The following is an 18,464-nucleotide window of genomic DNA, read 5'->3' as shown; positions in this document are numbered from 1 at the left end:
GAGGCAGGAAGGCTGTCGGGAAGTCCGCGGGAGGTCTCTCCCGTGGTTTACCGGCCGCCTTGCGCTCGACTGAGAGCGCAACATGGCTGGTAGATCACGCCCATTGTCATTTTTGATTTTAAAATGCTCCTGTGAAGCGCCTTGGGACATTTTGTGACATTAAAGGTATTAGAGAAAAATAAACTGTGGTTGATGTTGTTTTCCTTTTCTAAGGCTTGGCTGTGGGCCACCATTGTAACCAGTGAGCTTTCTAGACAAAGTAGCGAAATCATGATTTAAGCATTGGTTAATTAATACTTTTACCAAGAATTAAAATTATTTTGGGAGGAAAACATCAGGTACAAGCACTGCACTGAAGTACTGCTGAAGCAGAGACAATATTGCATATGCATCACTTCTGTACTTACTGCAAGGCAGATTCCATGGAGTTGTTGTTCCCCCCTTCAGTCTCTGCTTTGCTGTCAGCCTTGCCCTGTTGAGAAAAATAGTTCTTTTAAAACTTGTCCACTTTTAAAACTTGCAATTGTCTAGCCTTTGCCCTCCTTTTGCCACAATCTTTCCACAGGTGCTCAACTGTACCCTCAGCATTGTTCCCTGTCGTCAGTAAACCTTATACTGCACCCTGATTATTCTCCCTGGGTATATGGCCCTATTTTCATTATCTTATATTTGAATGCACTTGGCAGCACTGAGAGTAGGAAAGTTAACTGCTTTGGATTTGATGCATCCTAGTCTGCTGAGGGACATGGAGATTGAATCTCTGGCTACAATCTTTCAATCCTCCTTAGATATTGGAGTGGGGACAGAGAACTGGAACATTGCAAATTATACTCCCTGTTCAAAGAAGGGACAGACCTAGGAAATAGCGACCAGTCAGCTTATAGTCAGTGGTGTAAAGAGGTAATACATTTTCAAAATACTAATTTACGGGATGTGGGCTTCGCTGGTTAGACCAGCATTTATTGCCCACCACTAGTTGTCCTTGAGAAAGTGGTGGTGAGTTGTCTTCTTGAACCGCTGCAGTCCCTGAGGTGTAGGTGCACCCACAGTGCTGTTAGGGAGGGAGTTCCAGGATTGTGACCCTGCAACAGTGCAGGAGCAGCAATATATTTCCAAGTCACGATGGCGAGTGACTTCGAAGGGAACTTCCAGCTGGTGGTGTTCCCAGGTAATGGCTACCCTTGTCCTAGATGGTCATGGATTTAGAAGGTGCTGACTAAGGAACTTTGGTGAGTTCCTGCAGCGCATCTTGTAGATGGTACACACGGCTGCCACTGTTCGTTGGTGGTGAGGAATTGAATGTTTGTGGAAGGGATAACAAACGAGGAGCCTGTTTTGTCCTGGATGGTGTTGAGCTTCTTTGGTGTTGTTTGTCGCTTCATTAATCGAAGCAAGTGTCGAGTGTTCCATTACACTCCTGACTTGTGCCATGTAGATGGTCAACAGGCTTTGGGGAGTAATGAGGTGATGTACCCGCCGCAGGATTCCTAGCCTTTGACCTGCTCTTGTAGCCACAGTATTTATATGGCTAGTCCAGTTCAGTTTCTGGTCAATGGTAACCCCCAGGATGTTGATAGTGGGGGATTCAGCGATGGTAATGCCATTGAATGTCAAGAAGTGATGGTTAGATCCTCTCTTTTACTGGTAAAAATATGGATCAATAACTAAAAAACCAACACGTATTGTGAAGCCAACTTATGTTTGAAACTGATCTAATTATTTGATGAATTTGCTGAGAGATAGAAAGCAGCGTACTGCTGAAATGTTTGTTTTTCAGATTGAAGGGAAGTACACGATGGTCTAGAGAGTTTCCCAGAGTCAATATCTGGTCACTGCTTTTTTGACATATATTAATGACCCTGACTTGTGATAGAGAGCACAGCTTCAAAGTCTGCAGATACTATCAAACTCAAAAATGTAGTCAACAATGCGGAGAATAGTAACATACTGGGGCCATAGGCAAATGTTGGGGAATTGGACAGACAATTGGCAACTTGAATTTAATGCAGAGATGTGTGAAGTGACGCCTTTTGGTTAGAAGAATTGGCTGAGGCAATATAAGCTAAATGATACAATTTTAAAGAGGATACAGAAGTAGTACAAATGGGTGCGTACATAACAAATTTTTGAAATTGGTAGGACAAGTTGGAAAGACTTAAAAAAGACTGTTTATAAACAGAGCTATAAAGTAATGAAGGACGGGTAGAGGAATGAGACTAATCGGTTAGCTCTTTCAAAGAGCTGGCACAGGTATGATGGGTCAAATGGCCTTGTTCTATCCTGCATCATTATTTGACTCTGTAGCTGCTTTAGCCATTCATCCACATAGCGGAGCACAGTGGCTAGCACTGTTGCCTCACAGCACCAGGGTCCCAGGTTCGATTCCCAGCTTGGGTCACTGTCTGTGCGGAGTCTGCATGTTCTCCCTGTGTCTGCATGTGTTTCCTCCGGGTGCTCCGGTTTCCTCCCACAAGTCCTGAAATACATGCTTGTTAGGTGAAATGGACATCCTGGGCGGGATTCTGTGGGAATTGGCAGGGCGGGCAACTCCGGCTCCGAGGAATAGCGTGAACCACTCCGGTGTTGGGCCGCCCCAAAGGTGCGTAATCCTCCGCACCTTCAGGGGCTTGGCCGGCGCCAGGGTGGCTTGAGCCGCACCGGCCGGCAGGGAAGGGGCTTGGTGCCACGGCAACCGGCGCCGAAGGGCCTCCGCCGGCCGGCACGAGTTGGCGCATGCGCGGGACCGCCAGCGTGTGCTGGCGTCATCCCAGTGGGGTTCATCTCCACGTCGGCCATGGCAGAGGACCATGGCGGCCGATGCGGAAGAATAGAACGTCCCCACGGCACAGGCCCACCCGCGGATCGGTGGGCCTCCCGGAGCCAGATCACCCCACGCCCCGCCCACGACTCCGGAGGCCGCCCGCACAGCCAGGTCCCGTCGGTCAGTACCTACTCTAATTTACGCCGGCGGGACCAGCCGAAAACGGGCGGCCACTCGGCCCATCGCTGGCCGGAGAATCGCCGGGGGGACCGCTGCTAGCGGCTGCCGACCGGCGCGGCGCGATTCCCGCCCCTGCCAAAACCCCGGCGCCGGAGAATTCAGCAGCCAGCGGGGGCGGGATTCACGCCACCCCCCCCCCCGGTGATTCTCCGACCCGGCGGGTGGTTGGATAATCCGTCCCCCAGAATCCTCCCTCAGTGTACCCGATCAGACGATGGAGTGTGGCGACTAGGGGATTTTCACAGTAACTTCATTGCAGTGCTAATGTAAAGCCTACTTGTGACACTAATAACGATTATTATTATTCAACCATTATCAGCCCCAGACCTTCACTGCCAAAACTGCTCAATACTCTCAATAGCTCCCGGCTTCTTTAAACTACCACCGACTCTCTCGTCAAACCTCTCTCCACAAGAGAATCTCCCACAATAACCTCTTCCTATCACTGCACCATTGTCTCTAGAGCCTTCAAGGATCTATCTTTTGGCCTCCTCCTATTTCTCAGTTGGTGCAGTGTATCCGTCGGCATATATTCATTCACCTTGTCCCAACTTTACTTCCATTGAAGTCAAGGAAGATTGCTAAATCACCATAATCCAAATCACGCGAACACTGAAGTGGAATTCCATTCCCTTGTTCTTGAGTAACATCAGAACACCATGGCAAATGTAGGACGCGATTCTCCGATCGCGGGACAGAGTGTCCGCGCGTCGTGAACGCCATCGCGTTTGACGACGGAGTGTAATGGGCGCGGGCACCAGCGATTCTGGCCCCCACAGGGGACGGAGCTCCCCTCCCCCCCCCCACAGGCTGCCCCCGATCCTCCGTGCAGAGTTCCCGCCGGTAGCGACCAGGTGTAGACGGCGCCGGCAGGACTCTGCTTTTTCCGCGCGGCCGCTCGGCCAATCCGGGCCGGAGAATCGGCGGCCCGACCTCGTACAGCAACCCGCGACCGGCGCTGCGCCAAACGTGCCGGCGCAAATGGCGCCGATTCTCTGCACCTTGGCGAATCGCACCCCGGCATCGGGGCGGCGTGGCGCGGTTGCGGCGATTTTCCGGCCCGGCGCGAGGCTGGGAGAATCACCCCCCCTATTTTCCACTTTGGACATCCTTGGGGTTTGCCAGTCCTGATCGGCCAAAACTAACTGACATTAAACAATATAATTTATGATTATTTAGAAAAACATAGTTTAATTAAAGATAGTCAGCATGGCTTTGTGAGGGGCACGTCATGCCTCACAAACCCTTTTGAATTCTTTGAGGATGTGACGAGACACATTGATGAAGGTCGGGTAGTGGATGTGGTGTATATGGATTTCAGTAAGGCATTTGATAATGTTCACCATGGTAGACTAATTCAGAAAGTTAGGGGGCATGGGATACAGGTTATCTGGCTGTCTGGATACAGAATTGGCCGGCCGAAAGAAGACAGCGATTGGTAGTGGATGGAAAGTATTCCGCCTGGAGATCGGTGACCAGTGGTGTCCCACAAGGATCTGTTCTGGGACCTCTGTTCTTTGTGGTTTTATAAATGACTTTGATGAGGAAGTGGAAGGGTGGGTTAGTAAGTTTGCTGATGACACAAAGGTTGGTGGAGTTGTAGATAGTGTTGAGGGTTGTTGCAGGTTACAACAGGACATTGACAGGATGCAGAGTTGGGCTGAGAAGTGGCAGATGAGTTCAACCTTGATAAATGTGAAGTGATTCATTTTGGAAGGTCGAATTTGAATGCCGAATACAGGGTTAAAGGCAGGATTCTTGGACGTGTGGAGGAACAGAGGGATCTTGGGGTCCACGTACATAGATCCCTCAAAGTTGCCACCCAGGTTGATAGGGTTGTTGAGAAGGCGTATGGGTGTGTTTATCATAGAATTTACAGTGCAGAAGGAGGCCATTCGGCCCATCGAGTCCGCACCAGCTCTTGGAAAGAGCACCCTACCCAAGGTCAACACCTCCACCCTATCCCCATAACCCAGTAACCCCACCCAACACGAAGGGCAATTTTGGACACTAAGTGCAATTTATCATGGCCAATCCACCTAACCTGCACATCTTTGGACTGCGGGACGAAACCGGAGAACCGGGAGGAAACCCATGCATACACGGAGAGGATGTGCAGACTCCGCACAGACAGTGACCCAAGCCGGAATCGAACCTGGGACCCTGGAGCTGTGAAGCAATTGTGCTATCCACAATGCTACCATGCTGCCCACTATTGGCTTTCATTAACATGGGGATTGAGTTTAAGAGCCGCAAGGTTTTGTTGAAAGCTTTAAAAAACTCTAGTTAGACCACACTTGGAATATTGTGTCCAGTTCTGGTCACCTCATTATAGGAAGGATGTGGATGCTTTGGAGAGGGTACAGAGGAGATTTACCAGGATGCTGCCTTGACTGGAGGGCATGTCTTATGAAGAAAGGTTGAGGGAGCTAGGGCTTTTCTCACTGGAGCGAAGAAGGCAGCGAGGTGACTTGATAGAGGTGTAGAAGGTGATGATAGGCATGGATAGAGTGGATAGCCTGAGACATTTCCCCAGGGTGGAAATGGCTGTCACGAGGGGACATAATTTTAAGGTGATTGGAGGAAGGTATAGGGCAGATGTCAGAGTTAGGTTCTTTACACAGAGTGGTGGGTGTGTGGAATGCACTGCCAGCAGAGGTGGTGGAGTCAGAGTCATTAGGGACATTTAAGCGACTCTTGGGCACATGGACAGCAGTAAATTGAAGGGGTGTAGGTTAGGTTGATCTTAGATTAGAATAAATGGTCGGCACAACATCGTGGGCTGAAGGGCCTGTACTGTGCTGTACTGTTCTATGTTCTATAACAGCTTCCCAGCCAACCTTCCTTTCCTCCCATGCAGATTATGGCAGACCTCCAGTGTAATCTCAGAAGCAATTCAGGGCCAACCTTAAGTATTTTATTTGAAGAATTTAGTGGGTGGAATTCTCTGTTGGCTGACGCCAAAATTGGGAAATGCGATTGGGTGGGAAATAGATTTTTTGACAAATCACAATTCTCCGTCACCTCGACAGCGGCATCAATGCGCACCAGGATGCTCGTACGGTAAACGCTGTTTGTATAACATTAACGGATCCGACCCGGTATTCTCCAGGGCCTCTGCGATGCTCCTCTTCCGATGGCTCGAGTTCCCGACGGGGTGGTTCACTCGTGCTGTTAAAACTCGTGATACCGGATTCATGGCTGATGAGGAGAGAGGAGGTAGGACACAGAGAGGAAAGACTGTGGGCTGCCAGGCCAGACACTGGCCGGACTGCCAGAGCCGGGAGAGGGGTGGGGGGTGACGGGGGAACTGGGCTGAGTGGTCAGGGTATTCCCCCCATCAGACTGGGGCGGTGTCCAGTCATGGACTGCCATAACCGCGGCCTGCAAGACAGCCATCTTGCTGCGCAACCCATTGACCACCCACCTTGGCCCCTGGTTCTGCAGAGTGACACTGGCCGTATGGGTGTCACCACACCCCCACCCCACCCTCTGCCACACCCCGCTACCCAGCCTCCATCCACCGGCGACCCACCCAGGGCAACACCCACTGTAGCACCCATAGGGCCGCGGTGCATACCCCTGGCGAGGGCAGTGCCAGTTAACGAGACCAGAGCGGGCCTCACGGACTGGCAGCGGCAGGTGGTGATGCAGCCTCAGGGAATAGCTCCATTCACACCCCCGCCCCATGGGGTAGCCCGAGGGCCATCGGGCACCCCGAGAGAGGAGGTGCCAGAACACCGCAGCACCTTTGACTACCCCCCCTCACGTCCCTGGTCCATCCAGTGGGCAGCGGGCGGAACAGGGTGGTACCACACCACCTGGGACACTCGAGCAGCAGCCGGGTCCATCCAGACTCGGTCACCCCAGAAGATGCCCGTTAGTGGGCAACACGGTAGCACAGTGGTTAGCACAATTGCTTCACAGCTCCAGGGTCCCAGGTTCGATTCCCGGCTTGGGTCACTGTCTGTGCGGAGTCTGCACATCCTCCCCGTGTGTGCGTGGGTTTCCTCCGAGTGCTCCGGGTTTCCTCCCACAGTCCAAAGATGTGCAGGTTAGGTGGATTGGCCATGAAAAATTGTCCTTAGTGTCCAAAATTGCCCTTAGTGTTTGGTGGGGTTACTGGGTTATGGGGATAGGGTGGAAGTGTGCGTTTGGGTAGGGTGCTCTTTCCAAGAGCTGGTGCAGACTCGATGGGCCGAATGGCCTCCTTCTGCACTGTAAATTCTATGAAATGGGGACCCAGGTCGCAGGGCAGGAATCACAGCAGGCAGTCTCCACCCCTACTACCCCTTGAGGGGCAATCTAGAACAAGAGGTCACAGATATAGGTTGAGAGGTGATAGGTTTAAAACTGAAATGAGGAAAATCTACTTCTCGCAGAAGGTGGTGAATCTGTGGAATCCGCTGCTCCATAGTGCGGTGGAGCCTTGGATCATTGAATGGTTTTAAGAAGGGGATAGATATATTTCTGATTTTAAAAATGGGTTAACGGGATATGGGGAATAGGCAGGGAGGTGGATTTGAGACCAGGAGGAGATCAGCCATGATTTGATTGAATGGCAGAGCAGACTGGAGGGCTGAATTGCCAACTTCTAATTCCGAATTCTTGTGTTTCCGTTCCCTATGCTGACTGTCACAGTGTAGTTACAGATGCCTGTCACTAGATGGCTCTGCATGGCAAATTTCTGAAACCTCTTTCAAAACTCCATCACAACCTCATGTCTAAAAAAAAAGTCTCCCCGACAACTAACCATTGGCAACAACTTGGTAATATACTCTTAAATAATTCAGTTGTTGATTAAAAATTTACGTCAATTGCAAAAGACAAACTTACTGATTCAGGAGAAAGATGATCCACCTCTGGCAGGTCAGACATGGTATCTACAGGCAATATAAATATTTTAGCAAGTTAGTGTATTAACTTAATTTATTCCACTCGACCTGACTATCCCCTACTATATAACCCCTCTGACCAGTCCTGACTAGCCCCTACCACCCGACTACCCCCTGGCAACATCTGACTAGCCCCCAACCTGACAATTGCTCCTGACCCTTGACCTTCCAACTACCCATCCGGATTCCCCAACGCTCATCCCCTCCGGACTCGCCAACACTCATACGAGCATAAGGAATAGAAGCAGGAGTAGACCACCAGGCCCTTCAAGCCTGTCCCACCACAGCCCTCTCTGTTCCTCGATCGATCAAATATTTATCTACCTCCATTTAAATACTTTTAATGATCCAGCTTCCACCACCCTCTGGGGCAGAGAATTACAGAGATTCACCACTCTCTGCGAGAAGAAATTCCTGCTCACCTCAGTTTTAAATGACCGGCCCTTTATCTTGTTCAAGACTCTCCCTCTAGTGAAAACATTTCACATTCTATCCTATCAAGCCCCCTCAGGACCTTATATGTTTGAATAAGGTCACCCCTCACTATTCTAAACTCCAAGGAATACAGACCCAAATTATTTAGTCTCTATTGATTGGAAAACCTTTTCGTCCCAGGAATTAGGCTGGTGAATTGCATTTGGACTGCCTGCAATGTTACTGGATCCTTTTTTGGGTAGGGGGACTGAAACTCCTTTCCACCCCATCTGACCCGAGTACTCCCAAGCTGGCTGGCTACCCTGTGACCTGAGGTGATTAACTCCCATTACCTGATTAGGTGGATTGGCTATGCTAAAAGATGTCCAAAGATGTGCAGGTTAGGTGGGGTTACGGGGACAGGGCGGGGCTTAATGGCCTCCTTCTTCGATTGACTTAATGGCCTCCTTCTGCACTGTAGGGATTCTACGCATCCTATGGACTACTCTCCCGAACCACTCTGACTAGCTCTTACCACCCGACTATCCCACCGACACAACCTGACTTGCTCCCAACCTGACAATCCCTCCAGACCTGACTCAACTACACCCACCCGAAACCACCTGTCCACTCACTCACCTGTCACCCTACGCACATGCCATCCTTCCCACATACCACCTCATCTACCTGCCACCTTAACCTTATACTCACTGACCCACACTGCCCACCTGGCACCCTACTCACCTGCCACCTCACCCAGCTGCCACCTTACCCATTTATCCACTTACCTCACCCACCCTACCATTTACTACTTTACTTCACCTACTCTACCCACCTACCCATTTACTTCATCCACTCTACCCACTGTCTTCATCCACCTACCCACTTACTTCACCCACTGACCTACTTCATCCACCGACCCAATTCACTCATTCATCTGCTCATCCATTCACTAACATTCACACAGGACATTTTAACCTTACCTTATGGCAGACAGTGCCATAAAAAAAGTGGGCAGGGCTGGTCTCCCCCCACCCCCATGCTACAGCGCCACAATGAAGCCCTTTGTGAGACTATACTTTCCACATTTCTACAGAAGCCGCCCTTGGAAGGCCCGGTTAGAAATGTCAGCGTTGGGTGCAGAAAAGTAATAATAATAATAATCGCTTATTGTCACAAGTAGGCTTCAAATGAAGTTACTGTGAAAAGCCCCTAGTCGCCACATTCCGGCACCCGTTCGGGGAGGCCGGTACAGGAATTGAACCCGCGCTGCTGGCATTGTTCTAGCATTACAAACCAGCTGTTTAGCCTACTGTGCTAAACCAGCCCAGAGTGACAATCTGATGGTGGTCGCAGCTTCATGGAAGATCCAAGTCATATCATCTAATTGAGAGATGTGCGGACTCACAAACCTGCTGTCAACTGCCCGGGTCTCTGGAGCCAACCCTCCATGTTCTTTTGTTGTTTTTCCTCAGTTCTGAGGTGTTTCCTTCAGAACTGCACAGTGTCAGCAGAAAATGCCCTTCCCCAGCTTAGTGTTTCCCAGCACAGTAAGCCTTCACTGGACGAGGAATAAAACGTATTCAGGAGCAATACATCCAGATTAGGTGTGAAATGAAAAGATAAACAGATGAGCCAACATATTCCCGACTCTGCAATTTCTACCAATTCCTTAGCTTTCACTTTCGTTTCCTCTCTTGAAGGACGTAGACGTCTGTCCGTGGATACATTTACACTGCAGCGAATAGGCCTGCAGTTCTCTTTTTAGCCAGGTGGTGTCAGTGATGGTCTTTGACAGGAGATCAGGTGTAATGCCTGGATCTAGTATGTCTCTCTTGTGGGGACCATGAGTTGGATTCAATTTGAATTGTTTTTTTGGAGCAGGCAAGGAGCTGGGTTAGAGGTTTGCCCCTGTCCACACTCTGAGCTCTGGCTTTGTAATTCCGATAAATTAATTTAAAAAAAGGTATTTACAGGCCCTCAGGTTACACTTGCTGGGCTCTCTGTCAATAGTTCGAAATTTTAATATTTGTCAGGGAGAATCTCGGGCGCGATTCTCCACTCCCGCGCCGGTTGGGAGAATCGCCTGGGTCACCAAATTTTCCCGCGGCACTGGTCCGACGCCCTCCTACGATTCACCCAAGCGGCGAGAACGGCCCCGTCTAGTTCTGCGCGGCGCAGGCCGGAGAATCGCCCGAGACACCCAAAATGGCGATTCTCCGGCACTCCCGCTATTCTCAGTCCCGGATGGGCCGAAGTCCCGACGGCGTGACCCCAGTTCACACCTGCTATTTAAAGTCGTCAGCCAGTCGTGCTGGCTGACGCTGGGCAGTGAGGAGGTGAGCGGACTGTTCCGCAGCTCCTGGAGACCGGGTCGGCTTACCCGAGAACGCTGCGACCAACGGGGGGGTTGGGGGGGGGGGTTGGGGGGGGGGTTGGGAGGGGGGATGAGGGAGAGTGTGCAGGTGGGAGGGGGGATGAGGGAGAGTGTGCAGGTGGGAGGGGGGATGAGGGAGAGTGTGCAGGTGGGAGGGGGGATGAGGGAGAGTGTGCAGGTGGGAGGGGGGATGAGGGAGAGTGCAGGTGGGAGGGGGGATGAGGGAGAGTGTGCAGGTGGGAGGAGGGATGAGGGAGAGTGCAGGTGGGAGGGGGGGTGAGGGAGAGTGTGCAGGTGGGAGGGGGGATGAGGGAGAGTGCAGGTGGGAGGGGGGATGAGGGAGAGTGTGCAGGTGGGAGGGGGGGTGAGGGAGAGTGTGCAGGTGGGAGGGGGGATGAGGGAGAGTGTGCAGGTGGGAGGGGGGATGAGGGAGAGTGCAGGTGGGAGGGGGGATGAGGGAGAGTGTGCAGGTGGGAGGAGGGATGAGGGAGAGTGCAGGTGGGAGGGGGGGTGAGGGAGAGTGTGCAGGTGGGAGGGGGGATGAGGGAGAGTGCAGGTGGGAGGGGGGATGAGGGAGAGTGTGCAGGTGGGATGGGGGGTGAGGGAGCGTGTGCAGGTGGGAGGGGGGGATGAGGGAGAGTGTGCAGGTGGGAGGGGGGATGAGGGAGAGTGTGCAGGTGGGAGGGGGGATGAGGGAGAGTGTGCAGGTGGGAGGGGGGATGAGGGAGAGTGTGCAGGTGGGAGGGGGGATGAGGGAGAGTGTGCAGGTGGGAGGGGGGATGAGGGAGAGTGTGCAGGTGGGAGGGGGATGAGGGAGAGTGTGCAGGTGGGAGGGGGGATGAGGGAGAGTGCAGGTGGGAGGGGGGATGAGGGAGAGTGTGCATGTGGGAGGGGGGATGAGGGAGAGTGTGCAGGTGGGAGGGGGGATGAGGGAGAGTGTGCAGGTGGGAGGGGGGATGAGGGAGAATGTGCAGGTGGGAGGGGGATGAGGGAGAGTGCAGGTGGGAGGGGGGATGAGGGAGAGTGTGCATGTGGGAGGGGGGATGAGGGAGAGTGTGCAGATGGGGGGGGATGAGGGAGAGTGTGCAGGTGGGAGGGGGGGATGAGGGAGAGTGCAGGTGGGAGGGGGGGTGAGGAAGAGTGCGCAGGTGGGAGGGGAGGTGAGGGAGAGTGTGCAGGTGGGAGGGGGATGAGGGAGAGTGTGCATGTGGGAGGGGGGATGAGGGAGAGTGTGCAGGTGGGAGGGGGGATGAGGGAGAGTGTGCAGGTGGGAGGGGGGTGAGGGAGAGTGTGCAAGTGGGAGGGGGGATGAGGGAGAGTGTGCAGGTGGGAGGGGGGGGTGAGGGAGAGTGTGCATGTAGGAGGGGGGATGAGGGAGAGTGTGCAGGTGGGAGGGGAGGTGAGGGAGAGTGTGCATGTGGGAGGGGGGATGAGGGAGAGTGTGCAGGTGGGGGGGGATGAGGGAGCGGCGTGCAGGTGGGAGGGGGGATGAGGGAGAGTGTGCAGGTGGGAGGGGAGGTGAGGGAGAGTGTGCATGTGGGAGGGGTGATGAGGGAGAGTGTGCAGGTGGGAGGGGGGATGAGGGAGAGTGTGCAGGTGGGAGGGGGGATGAGGGAGAGTGTGCAGGTGGGAGGGGGGATGAGAGAGTGTGCAGGTGGGAGGGGTGATGAGGGAGAGTGTGCAGGTGGGAGGGGGGATGAGGGAGAGTGTGCAGGTGGGAGGTGGGGTGAGGGAGAGTGTGCAGGTGGGAGGGGGGTGAGGGAGAGTGTGCAGGTGGGAGGGGGGGGTGGGAGAGTGTGCAGGTGGGAGGGGAGGTGAGGGAGAGTGTGCAGGTGGGAGGGGTGTGGGAGAGTGTGCAGGTGGGAGGGGGGGGAGAGTGTGCAGGTGGGAGGAGGGATGAGGGAGAGTGTGCAGGTGGGGGGGGGATGAGGGAGAGTGTGCAGGTGGGAGGTGGGGTGAGGGAGAGTGTGCAGGTGGGAGGGGCGGTGGGAGAGTGTGGATGGTATCGTCCATCCGCGGATGCAACATGTCAGCCGCCCTGATATGGCAGGACGGTGACGAGGACACGGCCGCAGGTTGTCGTGTGGCTGATGGGCACAGGCGAGTGGCACACTGGTGAGCAGTACGGTGTGAACTGACCGTTGGGCGCAGACAGTGACCAGATGTTAGGCTGGCTGCGTGTCTGCAGCGCGACCAGGCCACCGGGGCACACAGGTATCCCATGCAGCCTGGCTGGCGAGGTGTGGAAGAACCTCCGTGTAACGTATCGTTTCTCTGCCCCCCACCACCCTCCTGCAGGTCACCATGTATGCCACCCAGACAGCGATGTTTACTGCCGTGGTTGGAGCTGCAGCTCTGGAGTTTGCCATCCGGCAGCGTAGAGTCGGACGGCCCACAGTGGCTGCAGATGCAGCGGTTGCTGCTGCTGCAGAGGGGATGGCCGCGGAGTGGCCCGTCGTCGCCGCGCAGGCCGCAGGCGCTCAGGACCCAAATGTGCAGGGGGATGCCGAGGGGAACATTGACCCCCTGACGGCGAGGAATGCAGAGGAACACGGTCGCACATATATGCCACCTTGTGGCGCACCTCGCACCACGTGGAATGGGAGGAGGACACGCGATACCAGTCTCCGTCAAGGTGACGGTGGCCCTAAACTTTTATGCGACCGGTTCCTTCCAGGTGCCGAGCGGGGACCTCTCCGGGATATCACAGGCATCGGTCCACAGGTGCATCAGGGCCATCACCGACGCCTTGTACACCATCGCGGACAGGTACATTCAATTCCCCGAGGACCGAGCACAGCAGGAAGCAGGGGCACGTGGATTTGCCAAGGTGGCCGGGATACCGATGGTCCAGGGTGTCGCCGATGGTGTGCACGTCCCCATGTGCCCACCTGCAGACAACAGGGAAGTGTTCATGAACAGGAAGGGCGCATACTCCATGAACATTCAGGTGGTGTGCGACCCCCACATGAAGATCATGCACGTGTGTGCAAGGTACCCCGGGAATGTGCATGACGCCTACATTCTTGCACAGTCGTTCATCCCCGCAATGTTCGATGGATGCCCCCCCCCCGGCTGAGGGGCTGGTTGCTGGGCGACAAGGGCTATCCGTTGAGGTCATGGCTGCTGACGCCAATACGGAGGCCTCACACCAACGCGGAGAGCCTATACAACGAGGCCCATGCAGCAACCAGGGGTGTGGTGGAGCGGTGCTTCGGCCTGCTGAAGATGCGATTCAGATGACTGGACCGCTCCGGAGGGGCCCTGCAGTACCGGCCCGACAGGGTCGGTCGCATGGTTGTGGTCTGCTGTGCGATGCACAACATTGCCATGCAGAGGGGAGATGACCTGGTGGAGGAGTCGGAGGGAGGACCCTACGGCACCGGAGCTAACGCAAACGAGGGGGATGGGGAAGAGGAGGATGCGGAGGATGAGGATGATGGCGCGCATCAGGGTGGGGGGAGGGGCGCAGGACACAGACACGGCCCGGGTGCTGGTTACGTCCAGGAGGCTGCACGACGGCACCGCCGGGGACAGCGGGCACGCGACGCGTTGGTGGCTGCACAGTTCACACACCGTGGGGAGGGATTCGCTGAACACTGCCACTTGCACCGTCACTCCTGCACACGGGCACCACACAGCAGCCCACCACCCCCCACCCCCCCCCCCCCCCCCCCCCCCCCCCCCCCACCCCCGCACCCCCGCACTGTGTACATGGCACCAATTCCACATCACCTTACCATTGCGGCACCACGGGATTGCACAACATTGCTGATTGGGTAAGCGGGTGTGATCAGTGCCATGTTGAATGATGACAGCCCGTTCTGCGATGAGCTGTGTGCTCAGATTCGCCAGCCGAGGTCTGACTCATGGCTATAGCTGAACCATGCACTCCGGTGGTCACAGCCTTCGTGACGGATATTTCACCACGTTCCCGTGTGGGGTGGCTGGCGTCAGTGTGCCGAGGACAACGATGTCCGATTATGGGAGGCAGGGGGGAAAGGGTCAGCACATCCGGAACAGACCTTGAACGGCTCGTATACCACTACGCCAATCGGGCACCCTCCCGAGCCCCCTGGCATCGGACATAGCACACAGTCTTACAAGTCACATTTAACAATGCGTTTATTTGTGTGATTAACATAGGTGCCCTACCCACTACAACTAGACTGTGCCCTGCACCCGTGCCAACTTCTTACGTGCCTCACTTCTTTGCCTTACGGACCCTACCACTACGTCTAGGTGTGTTCCCAGATGGTACAGTGTGGAGGCGGACTGCTGAGAATCACGCCCTTCGACATGGCTCCCCGTCGGCACGCGTTTCCTGGGGCGGCCCGGCTTCGATGAGCCAGGCTGTTCGGCGGGCGTGCTGGATGGCGTTGTGCCACCCTGACCTGCCTGCTCCCCACCAGATGCGCCAGGGACGGAACGGGGGGAGGCCGAGTGTACCGGGACGTCCCTTGATGGAGCTACCGGGACGGGACCCAGAACCTCCTCCTCCCTCGGGGAGCCCGGTGGCCCCCGGGCCTCACTGTGGGACGGAGATGCGCTCGGAGACATGCCCCGTTGCACCATCGACACCTGGCGCTGCCAGTCCTGGAGGCCTGCAGCGGGATCGACCACGGTCCGAATGTTCACCGAGACGGAGCCCAGGGAGTGCCACATTCCTGCCAAGGTCTGTGCGATCTCAACCTGTGAGTGCGCCACGTTATCCATCACGTGCACCAGGCGGCCTATGCTCTCCGCGACTGACTGCTGGGACTGTGCCATGGCCTGCTGGGACCGGGCCATGGCATGGTGAGACTCGGCCAGGGCCCGGAGAGCGGCGGCAATGTCCTGTTGGCTCTGTGAGATGGCTGCCTGTGAGAGGGCAGCCCTCTCCTGGGCCATGGATGACGTGTGCATGTTAAGCCCAACGCCTTGCAGAACCTGACCCATGGCCAAAACCCTTTCACCCATTGCCTCCACCGCGGACGCCACCCGTGCGATGAGCGGCACCACTCCCTGCTCCTGGATGCAGATAGACTCCTCCAGCTGCGTGTGCAGGTCCTGGAAGATGGCCCTCATCCCGTTATTCAGTCCCTGGGTGTCCTCATGCATCGGTTATCCGGGTGGGTCAAGTACATCCAGGAACCCGGGAACCGTCTGGGCGGCAGCTGGTTGCTTGGCCTGGGCTGCCCTCCGACCGTCCAGCCCCTCGGCTGCTCCAAACTCCAGCTGCTGTACCGGCTCGGCTGTGGGGTGCACACCAGACAGTGACCCGGGAGCCTCATCACTTGTATCCAACCGAGGTGAGTGTCTCTGCGATGGTGAATGGTGTGGGAGACAGCAGTGCCGCAAGCTCGAGGTCATCATCCGTCAGGAAGTCTGGTCTGTTCTCCTCCCACTCATGACCCGGTGCAAGCTCCATGTGGGCCATGTCGTGCTGACCTCCAGGTGATTCCACCGAGTGTGTGGCCGTGATGTGCGATTCATCTTCAATGTCTGCCCTGTGCCCCTCAGTATTGTCTCTCTCGGTGGTGTGAGCGCCCCGGTGTCCCATACTGAGAGGATGGCCCTCCTGGCCGACCGACTGCCAAGCTCTGGCGTGCGTCCCTGGGTGCGTTTGACGTTGGCGATGTTCCGCTGTCTCTTGGCCGAGACGTCCCTGGACGTTCGGCGGCTGGCCCTGGGGAACATAAAGATTTGGGGTTCGTTAGACACGGTGGCCCGGGTGTATGGTGGTGGTGGGTGCACAGTGTGAGAGGGGGAGGGGAGCGAGGGTGCAGTGGCATGAGTGTGAGGGGGGAGAGGATCGAGGCTGCAGTGGGCAATGTGTGAGGGAGACGATGACGGGTTGGGGGGTGGGGTGAGGACATGCAGGGTTCTCTCACTTGCTTCTGCGCCTCCGAGCTGGCATGTCGCGACCTCCCAGGTGGTGGATCCCCCAGTGAGGTCCAGGGCCCTCTGTTCGTGACTGTTTAGGGAGTGCAGCACAGGAGAACCCCCTCTGGTTCTCATACGCTCACACTGGTTGTGCGCTGTCTTGTCCTGGGGTGGGGTGGGGGGGTTGGATAAAGCATCACAATTAGGCGGGTATCATCAGGGCGTGCAGATAGAAACTACATTTTTGCTGGTTCAGGAGTCAGCACGCCATGGCATCGCTCCAGGGGGGATCCCGGGGCTCATGTGGGTCGAGTAAATCGTTGGGCACCCTGACCCCCCCAAACCGCCCCTGATGCCCCAATCCCCCCCTGATGCCCCAACCCCCTCCAGACCCTCCTGATGCCCCAGCCCCCCCCTGATGCCCCAATCTCTCCCTGACCCCCCCCAAACCCCCCTGACTCCCCACCACCACCCTTGATGCCCCAACCCCCCCTGACCCGCCCAACCCCCCTTGACCCCCCACCACTCCACTTCCCCACCTCATGCTGGGGGGGGGGGGGGCCTGGGGGCACCCTCATGGCACTTACCCTCGGAGCCCGAGTGAGGTCATGCAGCTTCTTCCGACACTGCTCCCCGTCCCACAGCACTCTCAGCGGTGCCAACCTCACGCCAACCGCACCTCACCGCGCTGGATGGCTGGCGATGCCCACGTCTTGGGCAGAGGGTGTCCCTTCTCTGCTCGACCTCATCCCGCAGGGTGTCCAGGTCCGTGTCCCGGAACCTCGATGCGGCTCGTCGGGGCTCAGTCATCTCTTCCTCTCTCTTCTCCTCCGGGTCCTCTGTGCGCGGATCGCGCCATTTATGACGCAGCGCGGCGACATTCGGGCGTCGTGCGGTGACGACGCGGCTTTCGCGACACGCCCCCCCAAGTTTCTCGCGGCCCCGATCCTAGCCCATTTTCGGGACCTGAATCGGTCGGGATCGGGGCCGTTTCGCGCCATCTTGAACCTCGACGGTGTTCATGACAGCGTGGGCACTTAGTCGAGGGAGCGGAGAATCGCGCCCCTCATTTTTCCAAATATTTAAATCAACAACATTGAGAGCTCGGGTTGGTTCAGAACATTCCACAGAGCTGCTTACCAAAGTGTTTGTAAACCAAGGTGGTGAAATTCAGCAGGAAGCAAGGATTGGCCCGGAATTTCCAGGGATGGAAGATCAATCTCCGGGACACAGCTGTGCGTCACCCTGGAGAAAGACCATGGGGACATTAAAAAGATTTTTTTTTCTGCCAATTTCTTTGAACATTTCTCTTTACCGGATATAAATGATTGAAAATGGGGGGAAAATGTGTTTGACTGACAGTTAAAAAAAAAAAATTTAGTATACCCAAATCAGCTTTTCTAATTAAGGGGCAATTTAGCGTGGCCAATCCACCTACCCTGCACATCTTTGGGTTGTGGGGGCGAAACCCACACAAACACAGGGAGAATGTGCAAACTCCACACAGACAGTGACCCAGAGCCGGGATCGAACCTGGGACCTCAGCACCATGAGGCATCAGGGCTAACCCACTGTGCCACCGTGCTGCCCCCATTTGACTGATAGTTAAGCATCATCCAATTGAGCAATGAGTCTGTTTTGCTTTCCAATTGGTGCAGGAAGGCAGTGTGTGATAAGGATGGATGTGTTGGCTGAATAACGGCTGGAGTGTAGGAGGCAACTCATGTGATAAAATCTCCGGGAATGCATTTGATCACAGTTGGTAACCCCAGTGATCATCCACCTACCAACATACACCCTTTCCAAATGGAAAGGAAAATTGGGTGGACTTTGTAACAGCCAGATGATCTGTTATGGTCCATGCTGTGCACCCTGGTGAAGTTTAATTTCACCAACCCCACCTGCCCAAGGT

General features: G+C 55.3%; 1 protein-coding gene across 2 annotated transcripts in view; it reads right to left on the bottom strand.

Moving 5' to 3' along the window:
* Positions 1 to 10,014, bottom strand: part of LOC140385735 (interferon-induced, double-stranded RNA-activated protein kinase-like) — an 85,865-nt gene extending 75,851 nt beyond the window's left edge. Inside the window, exons 1-3 of one of the 2 annotated variants that reach the window (XM_072468192.1) lie at positions 9,723 to 10,014; positions 7,838 to 7,884; positions 408 to 472 (exon numbers count right to left, since the gene is read on the bottom strand). In XM_072468192.1, the coding sequence (XP_072324293.1) occupies positions 408 to 472; positions 7,838 to 7,884; positions 9,723 to 9,762 (152 nt within the window). In that variant the 5' untranslated portion in view covers positions 9,763 to 10,014. The remainder of the gene's footprint in view (positions 1 to 407; positions 473 to 7,837; positions 7,885 to 9,722) is intronic. The other variant, XM_072468193.1, reaches the window with a different exon arrangement.
* Positions 10,015 to 18,464: the final 8,450 nt, after the last annotated feature.

The sequence above is a fragment of the Scyliorhinus torazame genome, chromosome 11 (genome assembly GCF_047496885.1).
Source record: "Scyliorhinus torazame isolate Kashiwa2021f chromosome 11, sScyTor2.1, whole genome shotgun sequence".
Classification (NCBI taxonomy): Eukaryota; Metazoa; Chordata; class Chondrichthyes; order Carcharhiniformes; family Scyliorhinidae; genus Scyliorhinus; species Scyliorhinus torazame.
This window is presented reverse-complemented; position numbering and strand designations above follow the sequence as displayed.